Here is a 21,293-nt window from a genome sequence, read left to right as displayed (position 1 = left end):
TACAGATTAATTGGGTTTTAGCCCATGAAAGCTTATGCTCAAATAAATTTGTTAGTTTCTAAGGTGCCACAAGTACTCCTCCTTTTTTTTTTTTTTTTTTTTTTTTGCTGATACAGATTAACACGGCTACCACTCTGAAACCTGTCACCATTTTTTAGAATGTTTGTCCACTGCTATCTGTCTTTTTCTTCTGTTTGTACAGAACCTAGCATAATGGAGTTCTGGTCCATGACTAGGGCTTCTGGACGTGATGGAAATACAAATAATAAACTACAATTATGATGGCTGTACATAACATAAACACACCCTCAAGAACTCAGAGCAGTCTCTAATGCTGCCAAGCTTATCTGGACTGAAGTGGAGAACTCTCACAATACAGCATCTCCATTGTTAATGGCTTGCACTGTCCTTTTCATTTCCACATAGTGCTGAATTAAGTATGCCATGACTACCAAGATATGATATTACTCCAGTTCAAAAACTGTAATTGGCTAATTGAGGAAGTTTGAGTTGTAAGAACACTTTTACAGAATTAGCTTAGTATAAACAAGGTGTTGAGGAAATATTTTTAAGCAAATATAATTTGATAGGGAAAAAGTCCCCAAAAGATATTGTTTAGGATGGGGAAGAGCACAGCTGGACAACTCATAATCAGATTAATTTAAATGCAAATAGCAGGAAGGCTACCCTCATCTCTGAGAAATACAAGTAATCGCTCTGCTTCCAATCCATTTGGAGAGTTCATATCCATATTCTCCTCTGGAATAATTTTTTTTTTTGGGTGGAGCAAAGTATTTGACTGGAGATTTGAATATGATTTGATCCACCAAAAGCCAGATATAGTCCCACTAGCTATAAAGCAACTGAAGAAATGCTTATGTTTCAAAGGTGTTTCTTTATATACACAATGTCTTTTCTAGCCACCCACTTAATTCAGGAATTTAATCAGGAAAAATGCCCATCCTTGCTCTGTTTAATCCAGGTTTCCTGCTATTCTTGCTGCATTAAGACTTGAATTTCTCATGGGTGTCATTTAAACAAAAATAATCAAAACTCTTCTAGGGCTAGATGAAAAGGCTGATATTTTTAATAGATATTCTCCTTGCTGCAACAATAGAGACGCCATAGGGTTCAAAGCTTCCACCGTGCAGGATTCCCTGTCAGAGATTCCAACAAGCAGCAAATTAGTAATTATGACCATCTTTTCTTGTACATACATATAACTTATGAGAGCACTGTTCTGACCTTATTTGAGGTTGAGTAGTATGTTTGTGCCTTACGCAACTGCTCTCCAAGCCGATCGCTTGTTAGTGGCAGTCAATGAGTTGTAGGACATTACAGAGCCTTTGATTGAGCAAGATAAGGCTTCTGCTTACTGGGGTCATCAAAGTATGTATGTCTGTTTCTCATTTTAATCTGTGAAGCAGTTTTCCAACACAATAGAGCCATGCTCCTTGACCTCAGAACTGAGATTTACAAAGAGATCTCTTCAGAAAATGTCTTTTTCCTTAATGGCACGATACTGTTCAAATAGTTAGTTTTTTAAAAATCAAGCTAATAACAGAAATTAGTGTCTCATGACTGACTTAGTGCATCTCACCTACTTTACCCCTTGTTGATGACACTATTCAATAGTGTTGACTAGTTGATTTTCCTTTCAGACAAAATGTTTTGCATATAGAAGTGCCAAGATTAGGAGTTGAATTTCAACACTTTGTGGAAGTTGAAAGCAGGTTAAAATTACCGTAATCCTAAACAACTACATCCCTCCTTCCACTCCCCGTAACCCCCCTGCAAAAAAACCCCAAATAAAAAAAACTTCATTGTCATTTCCCCTCATTTTTTCTTTATTGGTTGTTCTCCCCTCCCCCCACACACCCCTGCTGCTTTTTTTAAAGCTTAGCTTTTGCTCCATACTAAGTCAGTTACCTTGTGCCTTCCATATGATTTCTGACACTTGTAGAGGCTTGGTCTGGTTGTTAGAAAGGCAGCACTTTTCGTGGTGGAAGAGATTTCCTTGGCTCGTGTCTCTTCTCTGATTTTTACCATCTATTTTATTTCTTTTCTCTCCCCCGCCACCTTATTTTTTTTGTTCTACACTTGTGTCTGTCTTCCTTCCCCAACCCAGTTGCCTCCTGTTTCCTTATTCATTGTTTTAATTGGGGCCTCTGGAGTAACTATAGGTGCAATCCTTGAGGTTGGAACTTGGGAATTGGGCATCTAAGTTGCCTAGGCAGCTCTGAGAACATCTCAGCACACATACTATTTACATCCTGTTTTTCATATTAAGAACTTTCTTGCAAAGGATACTTTCTTTTTTTTGAAAATAAATATCCTATAGTGTATATAGAACAGGAATTTTATGTTTCATAATGGTGACATTAGAAAAATATATCTTAAGACATGCCTAAACATATTTGTACAAATATTAAAACTGGTGAATTTCTTTCTTGTGCATTTACTAGAGATATTAAGTGCCTGGCACTTATATGGTCTGTGTCTGTAAAACTCATGAAAAACAGCAGTCAGTCTTGTTTGCTGTTAAATGGTGATTGTCAGAAGGGGTGATTTTAATTTTTTTCCCCTTGCAAATTAGTTTGACTTTTTACAAAGAATATACACCTCTTCCCTGATATAACGCTGTCCTCGGGAGCCAAAATATCTTACCGCGTTATAGGTGAAACCCCAGTATATCGAACTTGCTTTGATCCGCCGAAGCGCGCAGCCTCGCCCCCCCGGAGCGCTGCTTTACTGCGTTGTATCCGAATTCATGTTATATCGGGTCGCGTTATATCGGGGTAGAGGTGTAATACTAAAATAATAATTTTAGCTTTTTTGTAGTTTACTGCTTCTTTTGACTATATGATTTATAATGCAATCTTCTACATTAGAACAATAGGTGTTGTTAGAGTTAATTCCGAGAGTAGAAAACAGGGAATGTTGTATATGCTTATTAAAGATATGTCCAGAACAAAATCTTCAACACTCCATTTTCATTTGTATATGGAATCCTTGGCATTTAGAGTGTGTGTGTGTTGGGGGGCGGCCCAGCCCGAGCCCGAATGTCTACACCACAATTCAATAGCCCCTTAACCCGAGCACACCGTGAACCTGAGTCAGCTGGCCTGGGCCTGCCATGGATTTTTAATTACAGCGTATGCATACCCTTAGTATTTTAAAATTTAGCTTCATGTCTGCCTGCCTCTGCCCATGAACCACTCTTGCAGTTGATATCATCTGTTAGCAGTTCCTAGATTTGAATATCTGAGACTGGATGGCAGATTGTCTGCAGGGGAGAATCCTGACTCTGAAATTTCCCGATTGGTCCAGTGGAGCCTGACCTTAGCCTTCAAAGCATGGTGTAAAACTCATTTGTTCACTCTGACTTTTGCCTGAGGTGGGTTAACTGGGATGAAAGTGTGTGTTTAGGATTGCTCAGGTAATGGGTTAGGGATGTTACCCCTAAGGGAGCAACATCCTCAGCTGTTACCAGAGCAACCCTCAATACAATTAGCCACCATAGTGCTTTGGAGGTTAGAATATCATAGAATATCAGGGTTGAAGGGACCTCAGGGTTGCGCCTTGTCTTTTCTTAGGGCAGGGGTAGTTATGAATTTTGGAGAGTGTTCTCTGTTGGAGGCAATATTGTCAGAGAGATGTTACATTTTTAAATTAGTTTTGTTTATTAGATAATGGGCTCAAGCTTTTATAAATCACACTATAAATAACTAAATCACAAGCACTGCAAGCCTTTCCTGCAAATCTTTAGAATGGAAATTAATTTGTGTCTGTGTGTGTCTGTGATATAAAGGTATTTATTAGCTAGTTTAGAGAACATTTATGAGCTACACAACATGATTACTTAGTTACTAACCAGTAATTTATACTGTGATTAAAAGACCAAATGGGATGTAAAATGTGCTATTTTGCTCTTGCCGTCCAGGTATTCACACCTGTTTGCTAAAATCACCAGCAGTACAACTTGTGTATAAGCGGGACAGGGGGTGGGTGTGTTCTTGTAGAGCAAGGAGAGAGGGAGAGAGATGGTCTCATTTCTGAAAGTTCCCACTGATAATATCTTTTGTTACTATTGTAAATAGTGTCAGGTTTGGAAAGCTGGCTGAGTTTTCCTCAAGTTCCAAAGCTACAGAAGACCTAACAAAGCTACTTAATAATCTTTCCTGCACTGGCTGAAGCAGACATGTCAGGATTAAAGACTATACAGATCTGTAGATGTGCTATGTAGGTTGTTTGGTCAGGTGGTGAGATTTATAAATAGGTAGGTTTAATGATGTCATTAGGGAAGAACAGGCACAACACTGAACTCAATATGCACACTCTGCTTTTCTCCCCTCCGCCTATGTATCCTTTTGAAAAAAATGCACTTGATTTGAGTGATGAAGAAAAAGTTGTGACTTATTGGAGGTAAGAACAGCAGCAGTTTAATCAGTTTGTAAAATATGTTCATGTTTTTAAGTTAAATGGGTAGAATTGCATATGCATTGCTTGAAAACTATTACATATGTTGAGTATCATATCAACAATGTTCTCATTTGGTACATACAGATTAAACTCTTTGCCTATATATTCCTCTCTGCCTGATTAACTGAGAGGTCTGGACTCAGTGGGTGAATTAATATGTCATGTGTCCAGTAAAAATAAGAGTGGATTGTTGGTGTTCTTGCCACATTTCTTTGCTTATTGGGATGTAAATCTTCCTTGTAACAGTAGTTGGAACAATTGGGGCAGAGGGATAGCTCAGTGGTTTGAGTATGGGCCTGCTTAAACCTAGGGTTGAGAGTTCAATCCTTGAAGGGGCCATTTAGGGATCTGTAGCAAAAGTCTGTCTGGGGCTTGGTCCTGCTTTGAGAAGGGGGTTGGACCAGATGACCTCCTGATATTCTATGCTTCCAAATTATGCCCGTAGTTACACACCTGCAACAACATTTTGTCAATGTATTGTACAAGTATGATAGAAAGCAGAATTTGTCTATTTGAGTTTGATTATATATTGTCCCACAATTTTTAAAAATAATAATATACAGGAAACTGAAAAAAAATAATGGCTGTGCTAAAGTAAAAAATTACATTTTCTGAAATTACCTTTTAGTTTTTATATCTATAGTATAGTATGAACTTGTTTCAGGCACTACTTTTTTAGAACCCAGACCTGCAAGTACTGCCACATGGGTGGACCCCTACTGACTTCAGTGAGACTCTGAGTAGGTGCATGAGTTTGTCCATATGTTGCAGGATTGAGGCCTAAAAGCTGATTTCCTTTAACGTGAATCTAGCTGCTATTTGTCTATAGTTACAGTGCTTTGAGCTAAAAATTGATTGATCAACAACAACAACAAAAATAGAGCAAAGCTACTCAACTTGTTCAGCATAATACATTTTTAAATCAAAATACCTTGAGCATTTAAAAAAAATCCTCCATGCTACTCAAGCAAATTAATGGTTTATGGATTAATTTTTTTATGAAAAGTGTTTAACATGTTAAAATTATTAAAATGTGCTTTATAACTTCATGTTTTTTCTTTGCCAAGTTTTCAAATAGACATTGTTAGTCTCTGTTCAAACCTCTGAAATTGAACTCTTTAAAAAAAAAAAAAAAAAAAAAAAACTTATTACATACATAACAGGACTCTTAATTATAAATAAATGCTGATAAACTTTCATAAAGAATGTGTATACTACTGCTACATTTACGTAATATTTTAATTCTAGATACAGATGTGTACATTTGTAGCAGTTCAAGTTTGTTGTAATTTTCAACATCAGTTTTGGCATCCGTTTATCAGCTAGACTAGACTGAAGATTCTCATAGTATCAGAAAAAGGACTTGAAATATATGGTAACGCCCAAGAATTGTTTCTGAACAAAGGTTGATTCTCCAAATAATTTGGATGTAGAGTTTATTTGAATTGTATTGGGACTTTGTTTCTAGGTTAACCCATTCCCAAGGGATAGTTTGCTTTCAGTATGTTGCAAGTATATATTATAAACTGCTTCCTAGTTTTTGTGGATGATGATTATGCGAACAGATATGGATAACTGAAGGTCAGAATTGTGAAAAAATTTATACTGTTTAAATTTAAAGTAGTTATACTTGCAGTATTCCATGTGAAATTACGTACCTTCAGGTTTAATTAGGTTATATTTAAAGATTATACTCTACATTAAATGGAACATAGCTGATGTGATATTTTGACTTGTTTTTCTTGCTGCATCTGTTTACAGGGATTTTAGGACACATCTTTCCTGGACCTTAGGTTGCAGGCATGCGATAGGTGCATGTATAATAGGAGTATGTAGTTTCACCTTTTTGGACTTGAGCTCCAACCTTGTTTCAGGCAGCAAAGAAAGAATTCAAAGAATCTTGCTCATGCCAGCAAATTCCTTGTAAAATTGAGTATGTTGCCTGCATACAATTATGAAGTAAAAGCAAAGTGGTGAAAAAAGTTAGGTCACTGAATCAATGCTGTTTTTTTCCACTACCTTAGGAGTGTGTCTATCATATGGTAGAAATCAATGTGTCTTTTTAAAACATTAAATGAATCCTCCTTTTATAGCTTTAATACCCATTTTTTACCCAGCAATATTTAGAAGGAAACGGATAGTTTACGAATCAAATTTTTATAAAACCTTTGCCATGTGTATGACTGACACCTTAGTTTAGTAAAACTGGAAAGTATTTTGGATACTGGAAGTAAACAGAATGTATTGTTTACTTTTTGCATATCACTAAATATAGACAATTCAATTGAATTATCAAGTGCGTTTCCAATATTTAGATTGCTCACAGTGTGGGAACATGCTTATTTTTAATATTTTCATTGGATTTCTTGTTTTGTTTAATTCATAGATGCCTTTCCATTGACCTTTAGATTTTGTGAATGCTTATTTTTGTGTTTAAAAAAAATTGTTGGTTTATGTTTGAGCTAGCTCATTCTTTTAAGGATTCATCAGGATAGTATAGAAGAGTTCCAGTATATTTCTTAGGGTGGGTTATTGCCAATTTTAAAAGTTAACCTCCCCAGTCTTTGCTTCTCTCTTTCCTTCCCTCAGAGAGAAATAATAATGTTATCAGTTAAATACTAGATTAAGATTGTCTTTTAAGTTATACCTTCTCTCTCTTCCTGAGAGAGAGAACGGGGAAGAGGGGCATATGATATCATCAGGTGTAAGAAGACAGTAGCAGCAGCAGCAAAGAGGAAGCTGCTGCTGACAGGCTCCCAACCATGGGATAGGGACCTTGATGTGTTTGAAGAGAACCTCTCCACTTCCCTGTTTGCCTGCTTCGAGAATCCAGCAAGCCAGCCAGAATTCTTTCAGGAGGGATTAGGCAGTAGCTGCTGAGTGCTGGTATCTCCTGTGCTCTAAGCCTGTTAGAGGAAAGACAGTCTCTTCTCTCCAGTAAGGAGTTTTGGGACAGGCCTTGTCTCTTTTTTGCATTTGGGCCACAAGTGGCCAACCTAAAAGGTGAGTCAGTTCAAGTGGGACAATGGGGAGAGAGAGACATGTCTGCTGTCAGCAATGGGAGAATTGGACTTGAAAACTACTGGTTAGCCCTATGTAACAAAGGTCTGGGATCAGAGTTTGAACTATTCCCCCACCTCCCTTTCCCCACCCAGTGCTAGCAGATAACCAAGAGCAATCATGGGCTCCCACACCAGCAGTACCCTCTTACCCTTTCCAGACCTGATGTTGGTGAATATCCCACTGTCTCATAACTTCTAAGATAAGAAGAGGGTTCCCCACATTTTAGGGAAGTGAGGGTTGGATGCTAAGTGTGAGCAAGAGAAGCTGGCTGAGAGATGGAAGATTCACCGGTTTCTCAATATGACAAGGAATTTTGGCCCATGCTTCAGAGCCATAACTAGCTATTTTTGCGCCTGAGGCAAGAATATAAAATTGCGCCCTCCCTCCTCCATATAAGAAGAAACGGCACACGTAGGGTGACCAGATCACAGCAGTAAAATAGGACCTGCCCACTCCCGGCTCGGCCCCACCATCACACCCCTCTTCACCTCCTAGCCCCCAGCTGGCTTGCTGCATACCTCCTAGTCAGTCCCCCACCCACCACTCACCTCCTTTCACCTTCTCCCTCCCCTGCCAGAAACCCCCATGCCCGCCCCTAGAACTCCTACTGGCTCACTGCTCGCCTCTTTGCCCACCCGCCACTTGCCCACCTGCTCGCCCCCAACACGCCGCTTGCCCCCTCGCCCTCCCAAGTATAAAGCCTCACTCAAAGACCCAGGAGTCACTATATTACTTCACACAGCAGTCAGTCAGTGCAGTTGTAGATAAATCTCTGCATTATGCATTTTTGTATAACTTTTATATGACTATGTATTGAACCTTGGTAATATGTTATAGCGGGCCCCTAAGATAGTATAACTAAGGGCTTGGCTACACTTACAAATTTGCAGCGCTGCAGCAGGGTGTGAAAACACACCCTCTCCAGCGCTGCAAATTGCGGCGCTGCAAAGCGCCAGTGTGGTCAAAGCCCCAGCGCTGGGAGCACGGCTCCCAGCACTGTCCGTTATTCCCCACAGGGAGGTGGAGTACGGACAGCGCTGGGAGAGCTCTCTCCCAGCGCTGGCGCTTTGACTACACTTAGCGCTTCAAAGCGCTGCCGCGGCAGCGCTTTGAAGTGTAAGTGTAGCCAAAGCCTAAGGTAAAAGAAAAATGTCTTTTTGCTAGAAGTAGAATAAGATCTTCCGCAGGCTTTGTAATCAGTTGCCCTGTTGAATGAATGAGGTGTGAATGAGGAAGGCATGGAAGTCAGGCACCTCCAGACAGCTGCAGCCCTTGGAGAGGGGCTGGGAGCCAGACCGAGGACAATCAAACTTGTCAAGTGGGCTGACTAGAGAAGAGCAGACATACTGACAGCCTAGGGGGTTAGAAGCAAGCGCCTGCCTTTGGGAACACTCTCTTTGCAGCATTGGGACAACCCTCAGCCCAGAGAAAAGCAGCAAAAAGGACCAACAGACACAGTCCCAGATTTCGAATCTGGGAGATTTGCCCCCCCCCCCCTCCAGCCACTGACTCACCGCTCACCTCCTCACCCCGCCCCCCCCCCCAGTATAATGCCTCATTCAAAGACCCAGGGGGTCACTATATTAATGCACACAGCAGTCAGTCAATGCAGTACCAAAAATTAAAATACTGAAAATGGATGCCCCCCTCCATCCACCGACTCTCCACTCACCTCCTAACCCCCCCCCCAAGTATCAGGGGCGGCAGGTTTGTAGAAATTTTGGTGGTGCCCAGAATGCTCAGAACCTGCCCCCCCCCCCCGAACTCTGCCCCCCACCTGCCTAAGGCTCTGCGAGGGAGTTTGGGTGGGGGGAGGAGGTCTGGGGTGCAGGCCCTGGGTTGGGGCAAGGGATTGGGGTGTAGGACGGTTGAGAGGTTGGGCTCTGGGAGGGAGTCTGGGGCACAGGGTGGGGGTGCAGGCTCTGGGAGAGAGTGCAGAGGTCTGGGTGCAGGCTCTGCAAGGAAGTTTGGGGGCAGGAAGAGGGGTGTGGGAAGAGGTGGGGGTGCAGGCTCTGGGATGGAGTTTGGGTGCTGGGTGCAGGATGGCTGGAGGGGTGCAGGCTCTTGGACAGAGTTTGGGGGCCGGAGAGAGGGTGTGAGCTCTGGGAGGGGATGGTGGGTGCTAGAGGGGAGGGGACTGCCATTACATGTGGCTTTCTTCCTCCCCTGCTACACCTTGCCATAGCCTCACTGGGGGTGGGGGATGGGGCTGCCCCTTGCCCAGTTTGCAGGTGTGGTGGCGGGGACGGGGGGAGAAGAATCACAGGGTCAAACAGTACACTCACCGAAGCCCCAGCAGCTGCTCAGGTGAGTGAGGTCCACTGGCTGCAGATGATCCTGTCTGTCTCCCACCGGAAGCTCCCTCGGTGTCTCCTCCAGCTGGGTGCCAGGGGAGGAGAGGGCTGCGAAGCATATGTGTGCCTCCTCCCCACTCTCCCTCCTGACGTGCAGCAGCTGGCTGCCTGCTGGTGTCCTGTTGCCATAAGAAGCAGCAGCTTTTGTTCTGGCAGGGACACCCCGGGGCTTTTCTGCGCCGTCCAGCTTTGCGCGCCCGAGGCAAGTGCCTCACTCGCCTCACCTTTGTTATGGCACTGCCATGCTTTACCGTACTTCAGTAAATTAGAAATAACGTCAAGCCCAAAGCAAAGTTTGTCAGGACTTGAGAAATGTACCCAACTCCTTTTAGCCTGAGAGAATATTAACCAAAGTGAAAAGATCTGCGCAGACACTTCCCTGGAGGCCACCCCCCTCTGCAATTTAAAAGATTAAAAGTTGTTTTGCCCTTTCTTGCCCTTCCTGTCCTTAATTCCACTTTTTCTTTATTTCCTTTCCTATAATAGACCATAGTGCAGCTAGCATTCCCTGAGTTTTCTCCTGTCTGTTAGCCCCTTTCATGCTCTTTTTTTATCACTTCCAAGTATCTTTCCCTATTTTGTGTTCTCAACCTGCTATTGAGTTTTTATTGCCTCTTTTATAAGAGAGAGCTTTTTCTCTCCAACTTTCTCTCTTGCCTTTTTTCTCTAACTTTAACCCATCAGTCTGTCTCTCCCCCTCCTGGCCATCCATGCACACACAGGGCTTGGAAATTTTACTAAATACTCTAGCTAAAGGCAGGGGTGCTGGAACAATTTGTATAGTGGGGGTGCTGAGAGCCTTTTAATCAAACTGTAAACCCTGTATATAATGGAAACCACTTCAAGCCAGGAGATGCAGCAGCACCCCCCTGCACACCCCTAGTTCCAGCTCCTATGGGTAAACGACTGAAATGTACAAGCCAAAAACGTGCATCCAACGAAGTGGGTATTCACCCATGAAAGCTCATGCTCCAATACGTCTGTTAGTCTATAAGGTGCCACAGGACTCTTTGCTGCTTTTACAGATCCAGACTAACACGGCTACCCCTCTGATACTTGAAGCCAAAGACTGATACAAAATATGGGAAGTCTTTATTGGCTAGGGGCAATCCCCAGGTGAGAAAAGCCTTCACTAATCCCAGCTACTAGGAAAGGGGAATTGCTTGAGATTATTTCCAGGATGCTGTTGCTGGACTCTGCTCAATGACTCTTTCATATGAACCTAGTATTGTAGTTCAGCTAGTAGTGTCTGAAATTTAAGCCCAGTCTCTACCCTTCAAATTCTTTATAGCTGTTGAAAGGGAGAAAAAGCTTCCTGTCTTCCCCAGTCCTACTGCAGTGCTTCCTGGCTACTGTGAAGTCAGAGTGTTTGTGTGTGTTTGTGGTGGTGCTGATGGTGGGTGGGGTGAGCTAGTCTTCCTTTCCTCCAGGCTCTGGGCTGTTATGTTGGGGAGTGTTACTCTCTTTCTCTCTCTCCCATCCCTCAGTTTTCATTTGAGTCCTTCTGGTGAATAGTTCCAGTGCTTGCCCCCACGGTTTCTTATACAGTGTGTGCCTTAAAGAGCAGCAGTAGAGAGAAATTGCCCTAATTCTTTTTAGTCTGACTAGTGCTCTCAGTGTTCTGAATGCCAGCTGTGAAAACCATGAGCACCAGAAGCAGAACTGAGCTTTCTGTTTGCAGACTGAGTTCATGACTGCAAGGTGAGCCAGAAAACCATGGGAGTTAGAAGCTTAATTGTCAAAGGAGGGGTGGGGGGAACTTTAGAGTCTATGCAAGTTAAGAGCACTGATCTGAGAAGTTTTCTTACTGACTATGGGGAAAATGGGATCAGTGTGTGTCTTAAGTCTTCCCTAATAGATGTAGCATAGGTTTGCTTAAGTTATGAGCACATTACAGATTTATTAGTGGTCTGTGTCAAATATGAACAGTATCTTTTTAAACTGAGAAATGAGAAGGAGAGATTTCTGAAGTGGGGGTGGGGAAGAATCATAGCGCTTCCATTGCCTGCAGGATTTTTAAAATCCTCCCTAATGGACTCTCTCTAGAATTGGAAAATATTTTGTTTACCTTAGAAGTCTGCCAGTTTCAATGCTTTGGGATAGCTCATGATCATCTAGCATAGACGCTATGCTCCGATATTGTTTTAAAGTTACACAGTTTTTATTTTCTGTTGAAAAAAATATATTTATTAAATATGTCAAAACTAAGATTTAATAAAAAGGGTATTGGCATTTTTTGAATCAAGAATTATAATGTTTAATATGTTACTTGAAAGTTTTTTCATCAGATAGTTGTGTATTCAAGTGCTCTGTTCAACTGTACAATATATTCCTTGCACATTGCAGTAGATGAAAATATATAGTATGTTTGCTTTCTTTCTTTTTTTCTTCACACTGTCTCCTTGCTTCGAGTTGTTGGGAAGTAAACCATTTATTTAAAGAGTCCCTTATAATGTTACATTTTTATAAAATATTAAGACTAGTTTATAGAAATAAATTCATCATTTATTCTGCAATGGTGGCAACCTAAACTTTACATCATTTAGAAAGTGAAGAGACTAATTATTGTAATTCAAGCTGAGTACAATGCAAAAAGCTAATAGTTAACTTAAGCTGTTAAAGCACTTTAAGGTTCCATTACAGTAATCTTAAATGTTACTAAATAGATAATGAACTGTTATTTAAAATGTGATCTTAAACATGATAGTGTCCCTTTTTAATTAATTTTAACTAATCAACAAAAGACACACAATTTTTCTACCCACTGACTACAAAGTAAACTCTCACTTAGCTACAACAAAAGCAGATTCTCAGTCGATTAGTACCTAATAATTGAAGTGAATGTGACTGTTCATATGTATACTATTGAGAACAGATTTAATTTTTTTTTCTAGATTAGGGCCTTATAGAAATCTTGAAGGAGAGAATAGGCTTTTTAAAACTTCTTGTTTTTAGGCAAGCTTTAACATAGAACTTGAATATATAGGAAATAAAACTTCAACAATGACTAAAGCCAGTGGAATGCCATATTTTGTTGATAGTCTTAGGAGGGCCTCTTATCTTTTAGATAATCTTCCACCTGCACTCTGCCGCGGCAGCGCTTTGAAGTGCTAAGTGTAGTCAAAGCGCCAGCGCTGGGAGAGAGCTCTCCCAGCGCTGTCCGTACTCCACCTCCCTGTGGGGAATAACGTACAGCACTGGGAGCCACGCTCCCAGCGCTGGGGCTTTGACCGCACTGGGGCTTTGCAGCGCCGCAATTTGCAGCGCTGGAGAGGGTGTGTTTTCACACCCTGCTGCAGTGCTGCAAATTTGCAAGTGTAGCCATGGCCTGAGTGCCATTTCTGGTCCTGTGAAACAAGCACTGACTGGAGGGACTGCATCATTTTGCAGGTATGGGATGACGAGCAGTGGCTGCAGAGCTTTCAAATGTGGAAGGCCACCTTCCAGGAACTTTGTGCAGAGGTTCCCCCGCCCTGCAGTTCAGCAACACAAAAATGAGAGCTGCTCTGACATTGGAGAGGCAATTGGTGATTACTATTTGGAAGCTGGCAATGCCAGAGAGTTACTGGTCCGTGGGGTATCAATTTGGAGTAGGTAAATAACCGTGGGAGCTACTGTGCTCCAAGTGTGCAGGACCATTAATCGACTTCTGTTATGAAGGGTAGTAAGTCTGGGAAGTATGCAGGATATAGTGGATGGTTTTGCCGTGGTGGGGCGATAGATGGCATGCGTATCCCCATCTTGGCACCAGACCACCTTGCCGAAGAGTACATAAACTGAAAGGGATACTTTTTTTTTTTTCAATGGTGGATCATGGGGGCATTTCACCAAAATCAGCGTAGGATGGTCGGGAAAGGTTCATGAGGCACGTATCTTTAGGAACTTGAGTCTGTTAAAAAAGCTGCAATCCGGGACAGAAAAAAGTCAGGGACATTCTTTCCAGACCACAAAATGGACATTGACGACATTGAGATGCCTATAGTTATCCTGGGGGACCCAGCCTACCCCTTGCTCCCATGGCTCATGAAGCCATACAATTTCAATATTGTCACGAAAAGTAAAGCACTGCTGGAAGATGTAATGCTTTTTGTAGCACAACACACATGTATCTAGTACAATACAGTTCCACGTGTACAACAGCATATGGCTTTGTTGAGTTTAGCTGATGTCTTCCAGCATCGCCTTGTTGTGATGAAAAACAATATTTTGGACAGCCAGTTATCATTTCCCCCTCTCTACCAGCATGCTAGAAAGTGAGTATTGTATAAGGGTAGTCAGTCAGTTTGGGAGCTAATAGCCTTAATGCGTGTTAGTCTATATGAACTGTGACTGAGTTTGTGCTATAGAAAATGAAATGCATACTTAGCTTTAGCCAGGAGTTAACTATGTAACAGCATCTTCAAGCCCAGCATCGGAAATATAATAATTCCATATTTTGATAGAACAAAGCAGATATCAATTATCAGGTTAAGACAAACAATCAAATTTATGTGTATTAAAAAGGAATGTATGTGATGTGTTCAGTAGTAAGAGGAGTGTTAAGTACTTGTGATGCAAAAAGACATTTCATGAGCATTTTAACTTTTAATTCCAACATGTGATGTAATACAGAGTAGCTTGTCAACATCTGTGTACTTGCCCTGCCAAGAAAAGCCATGTGTTCCAAATTTCCCATTCCAGAAAATAAATATTCTCTGTGGCGGTAACAAATTCATATGACTTGTGTTATAAATGGTACTGTTCTTCTTTGAGTGATTGCTCATATCGATTCCAGTTAGGTGTGGTGCATGCCATTGGAAAATTTTTCCCCTAGCAGCACCCGTCAGGTCGGCTGTGGAGCCCCCTGGAGTGGCGCCTTTGTGGTGTTCAATATATGACCCTGCCGGCCCGGCGCCTCCTCAGTTCCTTCTTACCACCAGTGATGGTTGTTGGAACTGTGGTGTCTTGATTTGCAAGCTCTCCACATTTCCCTAGCTTCTGATTTGGACTGTTGGTATTTTGTAGTTGATTAGTTCTTAGTTGGTTCTTAATTATTGTAGTTTTAGTTAGTTAGTTACTTAGCTGTTGGGCTGGGGGGTTTACCCTCCACCTCAACTGTGTTCTCCTAAGTCCCAGGGGTTCAAGCCCTGCAAGTTCTGCAACAAGCCCATGCCAACAGGCAACCCTCATGACACTTGTTGAAAGTGTCTTGGGGAAGCACATCAGTCAGAAAAGTGCAGGATTTGTAAGGGCTTTCTCCCCCGAACCAAGAAGGAGCAGGACTTTAGATTGAAGCAGCTCCATATGGAGGCGGCATGTAGACCACAACCCACATCGGCACCACAGGACCTGGCGCCGAGTTTGTCAGTGCACAGTGCCCCAGCAGTAGTGGTGGAGGTCGCACTGCGAATGACTCTGGTAAAGACCCACGGCACCATCGCTCCCCAGCACTGAAGATGGCGGGATCGGCCCGGCACCGATCCCATTCACTGGTGCAGAAGCGACACTGGAAGCAAGGGAGGAGTGGTTTTCCTACTTCAGAACCCACCCCATCAGAGCCGGCCAATGGTGTGTGTCCCATGGATGAGCCCCTGGAGCCGAAACATTTTGCGCCTGCACCATCGACTTCGGCCCTGCAAGGGAGACTGTTGAATCCAGTGCACTTGGACTCCCCGAGTCTGGTGGTGGAGGAGGTAGAACTGCCTTCCACCCTGGACACCTTTGAGGCAGAGACCTCATTGCAATGACAGCACTGAGTTCCCCTTTGTATTAATCCTCAGATACGACCACAGGTGGCACCATCCTGGGGAAAGCCAGCGATATCCACTCTCCAACAGCCTGGCAGAGGGGAGGCACTGCTTGGAGTCCAGGTGCTGATCAGCCTCGTGGCGCCAGTCGTACTCGCGGCGCAGGTCTGACTTGTGGCACCAACCAGCAGGCAATCCTGAGCAGGTACAGGTTTAAATCCTGGAACTCAATGCTGAAGTTTAGAGAGCTGGTACCAGCAGAGTCCATGGAGGAGTTTGGGGCAATTGTCAACGAGGGCAAGGCAGTGGCATAGACCTCTTAACAGGCCTCACTGGACACTTCAGACTCGGCAGTGCACACCTTGTCCTCAGGGATAGTTATGCGGTGTAGTTCATGGTTGCAGGCCTCGGGGCTCCCTTCTGAGGTTCAGCAAACCACAGAACCTACCCTTTGACGGTGTGGGCCTGTTTGCCGAACAGACTGACTCCAGACTTCATAGCCTCAAAGACTCCAGAGTGACAATGAAATCTTTGGGTGTGCATAGCCCAGCAACCGAATGAAAGCCCTTTAAGCCCCAACCGCTACAACAGTAGTCGTATTATCCTTGGCTGAGGCAGGATATTTACAGGCACAGGGGTAGGAAGGCTTATGCCTGCCATTCCTATCATAGGATCATAGAATATCAGGGTCGGAAGGGACGTCAGGAGGTCATCTAGTCCAACCTCCTGCTCAAAGCAGGACCAATTCCAAACTAAATCATCCCAGCCAGGACTTTGTCAAGCCTGACCTTAAAAACCTCTAAGGAAGGAGATTCCACCACCTCCCTAGGTAACCCATTCCAGTGCTTCACCACCCTCCTAGGGAAATTTTTTTTCCCTAATATCCAACCTAAACCTCCCTCACTGCAACTTGAGACCTTTACTCCTTGTTCTGTCATCTGCTACCACTGAGAACAGTCTAGATCATCCTCTTTGGAACCCCTTTTCAGGTAGTTGAAAGCAGCTATTAAATCCCCCCCTCATTCTTCTCTTCTGCAGACTAATCCAACATCCGGACAAGGCCAGGGCCCGACTAAGCCTTTGTTGGGCTCAAAACAAACATTTTGAAGGTGCGCCCGAGGACAGAGCACCTGTCTCAATGCCGGATCCTTCCCCGTGTTTTTTGAACCATCTATCCCACTTTTGCCATGCGTGGTCCCAAATAACATTGGACTACTGGGTTCTTCACATGGTGGAAGTGGGGATATTCTTTCTACTTCTGCTTCTACCCTCCCTCCCACCCCCTTTCCCCGTCCTTCTTCAGGGATCCCTCTCACGAGCAGCTCCTCATCCATGAGGTGCAGGCGCTCCTTGCCATAGGAGCAGTGGAGGAGGTTCCTCAGAGCTAAGGGGCAAGGGATTCTGTTCCCGGTATTTCCTAATCCCCAAAGCAAAGTGGGGTCTCAGACCCATTTTAGACCTGCAAGGACTGAAGTAAAGTTGAAGTTCCACATGGTCTCCTTCAGTACAATTATGCCTTCTCTGGATCCGGGAGACTGGTTTGCTGGCCTTGACCTGAAAGATGCTTACTTTCACATAGCGATTTGCCCTACACACAGATGCTTCTTAACGTTTTTGGTCAATCATGAACCTTATCAGTTCACTTTCCTTCCTTTCGGACTGTCAACAGCCCCACAAGTGTTCACAAAGTGCATGTCGGTGGTAGCAGCCTTGCTCAAAGGAGACAGGTGCAGGTGGAGTCGCGGGTCAGTCTGGTCACATCCACCTTCGAGAGACTCAGTCTCCTCCTCAACGTGAACAAGTCAACCTTGTCACCAACCCAGAGAATAGAGTTTTTTATGTGTCACTAACTTGAGAGCTATGTAGTTCTCATTTTGTATTTTTTTAATTATTTTGATTTAAAGAAAATATCTATAAAAAAACTTTATGCAGCCTCTCTACACCCTAGTAACATTTCAGTTTAGAATTACAAAAATCACCCACCAGCATAATACAGTAGAAAATTAGTGTTCCAGGCCAGACAGAAGATTATAGATACCCTTGTGGCATACTCCTTTTTTTTTTTCTTTCTGTACCTTTTAAAAAAAAATGCAGTCTCTTTGAATTTAGTTTATTAAAGCTTGGAGTAGGTTAAAGGTGGAAGAACTAACTTCTGCATTAACTGCAAATAGGGATTGTGTAATTACTTCTGCATTGTGTAAGCCACTTTTCCATGCTTTTTAAAATGGCCTTTCTAAATATAACTGAAGTTTCATGTAGCTGAATATTTGAATATTCTCTTATGATTTATAAAAAGTATATTTTTGAATGAATTGCTTGGACTAATTTTAGAATCACTTTTATATCTTTATGGCAGGCATTACCAGGTGACTCTGTTATGCATAATCCTTCCTTTTTTTTTTTTTTAATCGTGTAAGCAAATATTCACTGTTGGGGAGATATGCTGCATTGGTGTCAATTTTGGGTTCTGTGTGGTTGTGTGTAAAAGCAGTGGGAGATGGGCAAGCAGCCAGAAAATTTGGACTCTGATTAGTGTCAATTCTTGAGGCAGAGTTCCTCCCTGGGAACAGGGTATTGGTATTAGGATGCGATTCCTGCAATAAGGGATTGCCTGCATACTGTTTAATCATCTCTCTCCAAGAACTGGTGTATATATGTAAATAAAATAAGTTAAACTTAGTATATACCCAGACTCCACATTACAGATTTCACCTGGGGAAAGGGAGCCACCAAAGAAGTGGGAAACAACAAAAAGGGGGCGGGATGGGATAGGGGAGAGGAAATGAATGAGACAAAAATGGTTAAAAACAGAGAAAAGGACAAAAGAGTGAGGACAAAAGGGTGTATGTGCCACCAAATGAAATGAATAGGCAGCAGGTTTAAAACAAAGAAAAGGAAGTGTTTCTTCACACAGAGCACAGTCAACCATGTTATGCTGACAGGAGAGAGCACTCCCCTCGACATAATAAAACCAGCTCAATGAGCGGCAGTAGCTATGTTGGCAGGAGAGCGTCTCCCGCTGACATAGCACTGTGCATATGAGTGCTTATGCAGGCAAAACGTATGTCGCTCAGGGGTGTGTTTTTTCACACCCCCGAGTGACAAAAGTTTTGCCGACATAAGTGCTAGTGTAGCCCTGGCCTCAGTTCTATATATCTTTCTTCAGCATAAACTGCCGTTTGTATGAATTGGGTTGTGGTTTTATGATGTGGACAAATGTAAACTTTGGGTTAACTCATATTGTTAGTGACATCTGATAGCTTTGAGACCAGACCTCCAGCAGTGAAGGGCAATTGCATTAGTCTACTTGGTTAGAGAAGTAATATTAACCCATTAATGCTTGTTGATCAAATCTTGCCCTCCTCTTTAGTTTTTAAGGGTTAAAAGACAACAAGGGCAGTTCTGACCCATTCAGTGCCAGCATCATCCTAGGCATCTTAAAGAAGTAAAAACAGGCCAAAAGAGGGAGAACTGATTTATTCTGCATGGTTAGAACCTGTTCGATTTGTATAATGTACATATTTACAATTTTTAGTGGTACCGCTTTTATTTTTGTCACTAGTTTCTTCTTTTAACCAATATTAAAAACCAGAATCTATACTGTTGGGGGGAGGCAAAAAAAACCCCCCCACCTACCCACAAGAAAAAGAAATTGTGATTCACAAACTGTTTTTTGAAGTTTTCACGGAACCCCAAAATAACCCTGGCATGCTGCCTATGCTGACCAAAGTTAATTGAGTACCCGTTAGCTCGATGCATTTGAATTTGTCACAGAAGAGTTGTAAACCCAAACTAGCAACACTGATTTAATCTCTGTAACCCTGTATGTAAGCAAATTAAAAAAAAAATTAAATATATGAATGGAGGAAGGTTCTGAATCTTCATCATGGTTGCTTGATTTGGAAAACTTGCAAGTACTACTGATTTGTTTTATAGGGCAGGGGTTCTCAACCTTTTTCTCTCTGAGGCCCCACTCGACAGGCTATAAAAATTCCAGGGGCCAGGAGGCCTTCGGGGCAGGGACCTTGGGCTTAGGTATAGTTTGACTTTTATTTTGGGGGGGGAGGGGCCAGCGGGGCTCAAACCACCTCCACATGGAGGGGTCCAGAGAGGGAGTGCCACCTCCACCTAGTGTGTAGGCAGGGGGGTAGCTCAGGGTGAAGAGAGAGGAGTATTAGGGGCTCTGTGCGGGCAAGGGATATAGTGCAGGGTGCAGAGAGGGGGTAGCCTCAGAGTATAGGGAGAAGGGTATTAGGGGCTGTGTGCTGTGAGGACTCCCCTGTGGTCCCTGTTCCCGGAGGGTTCTGCCAGCCATGGAGCCAGGTCTCCTAACCCAGCTGGCTCTTACCGGCTGCCTTTGTGGGAGCAAAGGGGGCTGGGAACTGAGGAGCAGCTTCAACGTGGGGCACCAGCAGGAGACGAGGGAACACTGCCACTGCCTGCTCCATGGCACCAGCCAGAGCAGTAGATCTCCCGCACTGCCTGGCTCTGGCTTCCCGCCTTCGACCTGGTCAGGGGACGGGGAGAGGAGCTCGGGGGTGGGGGTGGGGAGGTGTGGCACTGCCCCCAGGACTGCCGTGCTCTTGCACTGCAATGGGGGGGGGGAATGCCCTCCATGTCCCCAACTTTGCCCAGGGGCTCAGGGCTTCTGTCCCACAGGAAGTACCAGGGCTTGGGATTCCAGGCTTCAGCCTCACGCCTCCCGGCTTCAGCCCTGTGGGGGGCGCTGCAGATCAGGACTTCAGCCGTGGGGTCCCGTGGCCCCCTTGAAAGGGCTCGTGGTCCCCTGGTTGTGAACCGCTGTAGAGGATGTGAATAGTTAAATTATTCCACTTGGACTTCTGAAGTTCAAAGTTCTTTAAGTACTTGCGGAAACAGACAGATTAGTCCTGAAATCTTGTCACAATTTAGTAGTTACATAGTTTTGTTTTGCAATGCTACTGTGGACCTTGCTGTTTGTTCTCAAGTGTAAGTGGCTTTGAACTTCTGTTTTTGCAGGGAAGGTATGTGTTTCTAGTCTCTGTATGCTAAAGCTTTGTTTTAATTTCGTGCATTGCAGGTCATTGCAAGTAATCAGAGTAATTGACATTTCTTTGAGCTTGTATTAAAAGTAAATTGCTTTCATTTGGGACATGCAGATACTGAAAAGAACATGTTTCTATATTGCCATTTATTTGTTTTTTGTAGTGAGTGTAACTTCATCTAACTGTTAAGGGAATGTTGAAGGATATAAAAGCAAAGAGATTATACAAGTTAATACATGCCTTAAAGTTCTGTACATGAACTTTTCTTAAGCTGTACATTTTTGGGGACATGTTTCAGGAATATATCCTTTTCCACTGAATATAAAGTTCATACTTTTCCAAATACTTCCCTCATGTTCAGCTTAATGTTTTAAAGTTCTAGGAATTTTTTTTAAATAAGTTGTCAAGCTTCCTGAAGAGTTTCTGTAAATAAAGTATGACTGTTGCATCAAAGGAAGAAAAGTCTACTGCATGTGTCTGGCAATTTTTTTGAAAGTCTTCAGTGACAAAATATGTTAAAGCAGATTTCTGGTTGTTCTTTCAAACTGAGATATTACTTCAGGAATTTAAAGCATAATTTTGAGTAATGCCTTGCAATTTAATTGCTACCTTTTTAAGGATTGAGTTCACAAACCCTTTCCCCT

The 21,293-nt window shown here is 43.0% G+C and overlaps 1 protein-coding gene across 5 annotated transcripts in view; it reads left to right on the top strand.

Annotated features, from left to right (window-relative positions):
• COBLL1 (cordon-bleu WH2 repeat protein like 1) overlaps positions 1-21,293 on the top strand; it is a 122,520-nt gene that overhangs the window by 52,676 nt on the left and 48,551 nt on the right. Inside the window, exon 1 of one of the 5 annotated variants that reach the window (XM_045032924.1) lies at positions 11,575-11,600. The exons of 2 other annotated variants lie outside the window; for them this stretch is intronic. In XM_045032924.1, the coding sequence (XP_044888859.1) occupies positions 11,590-11,600 (11 nt within the window). In that variant the 5' untranslated portion in view covers positions 11,575-11,589. Of the gene's footprint in view, positions 1-11,574; positions 11,601-20,522; positions 20,629-21,293 lie in introns of those variants that run through there. 2 more of the 5 variants (XM_045032926.1, XM_045032928.1) reach the window with 2 other exon arrangements.

The sequence above is a fragment of the Mauremys mutica genome, chromosome 10 (genome assembly GCF_020497125.1).
Source record: "Mauremys mutica isolate MM-2020 ecotype Southern chromosome 10, ASM2049712v1, whole genome shotgun sequence".
Lineage (NCBI taxonomy): Eukaryota > Metazoa > Chordata > Testudines > Geoemydidae > Mauremys > Mauremys mutica.
Note: the sequence above shows the minus strand (reverse complement) of the source record. Positions and strands in the feature narration are given on the sequence as shown.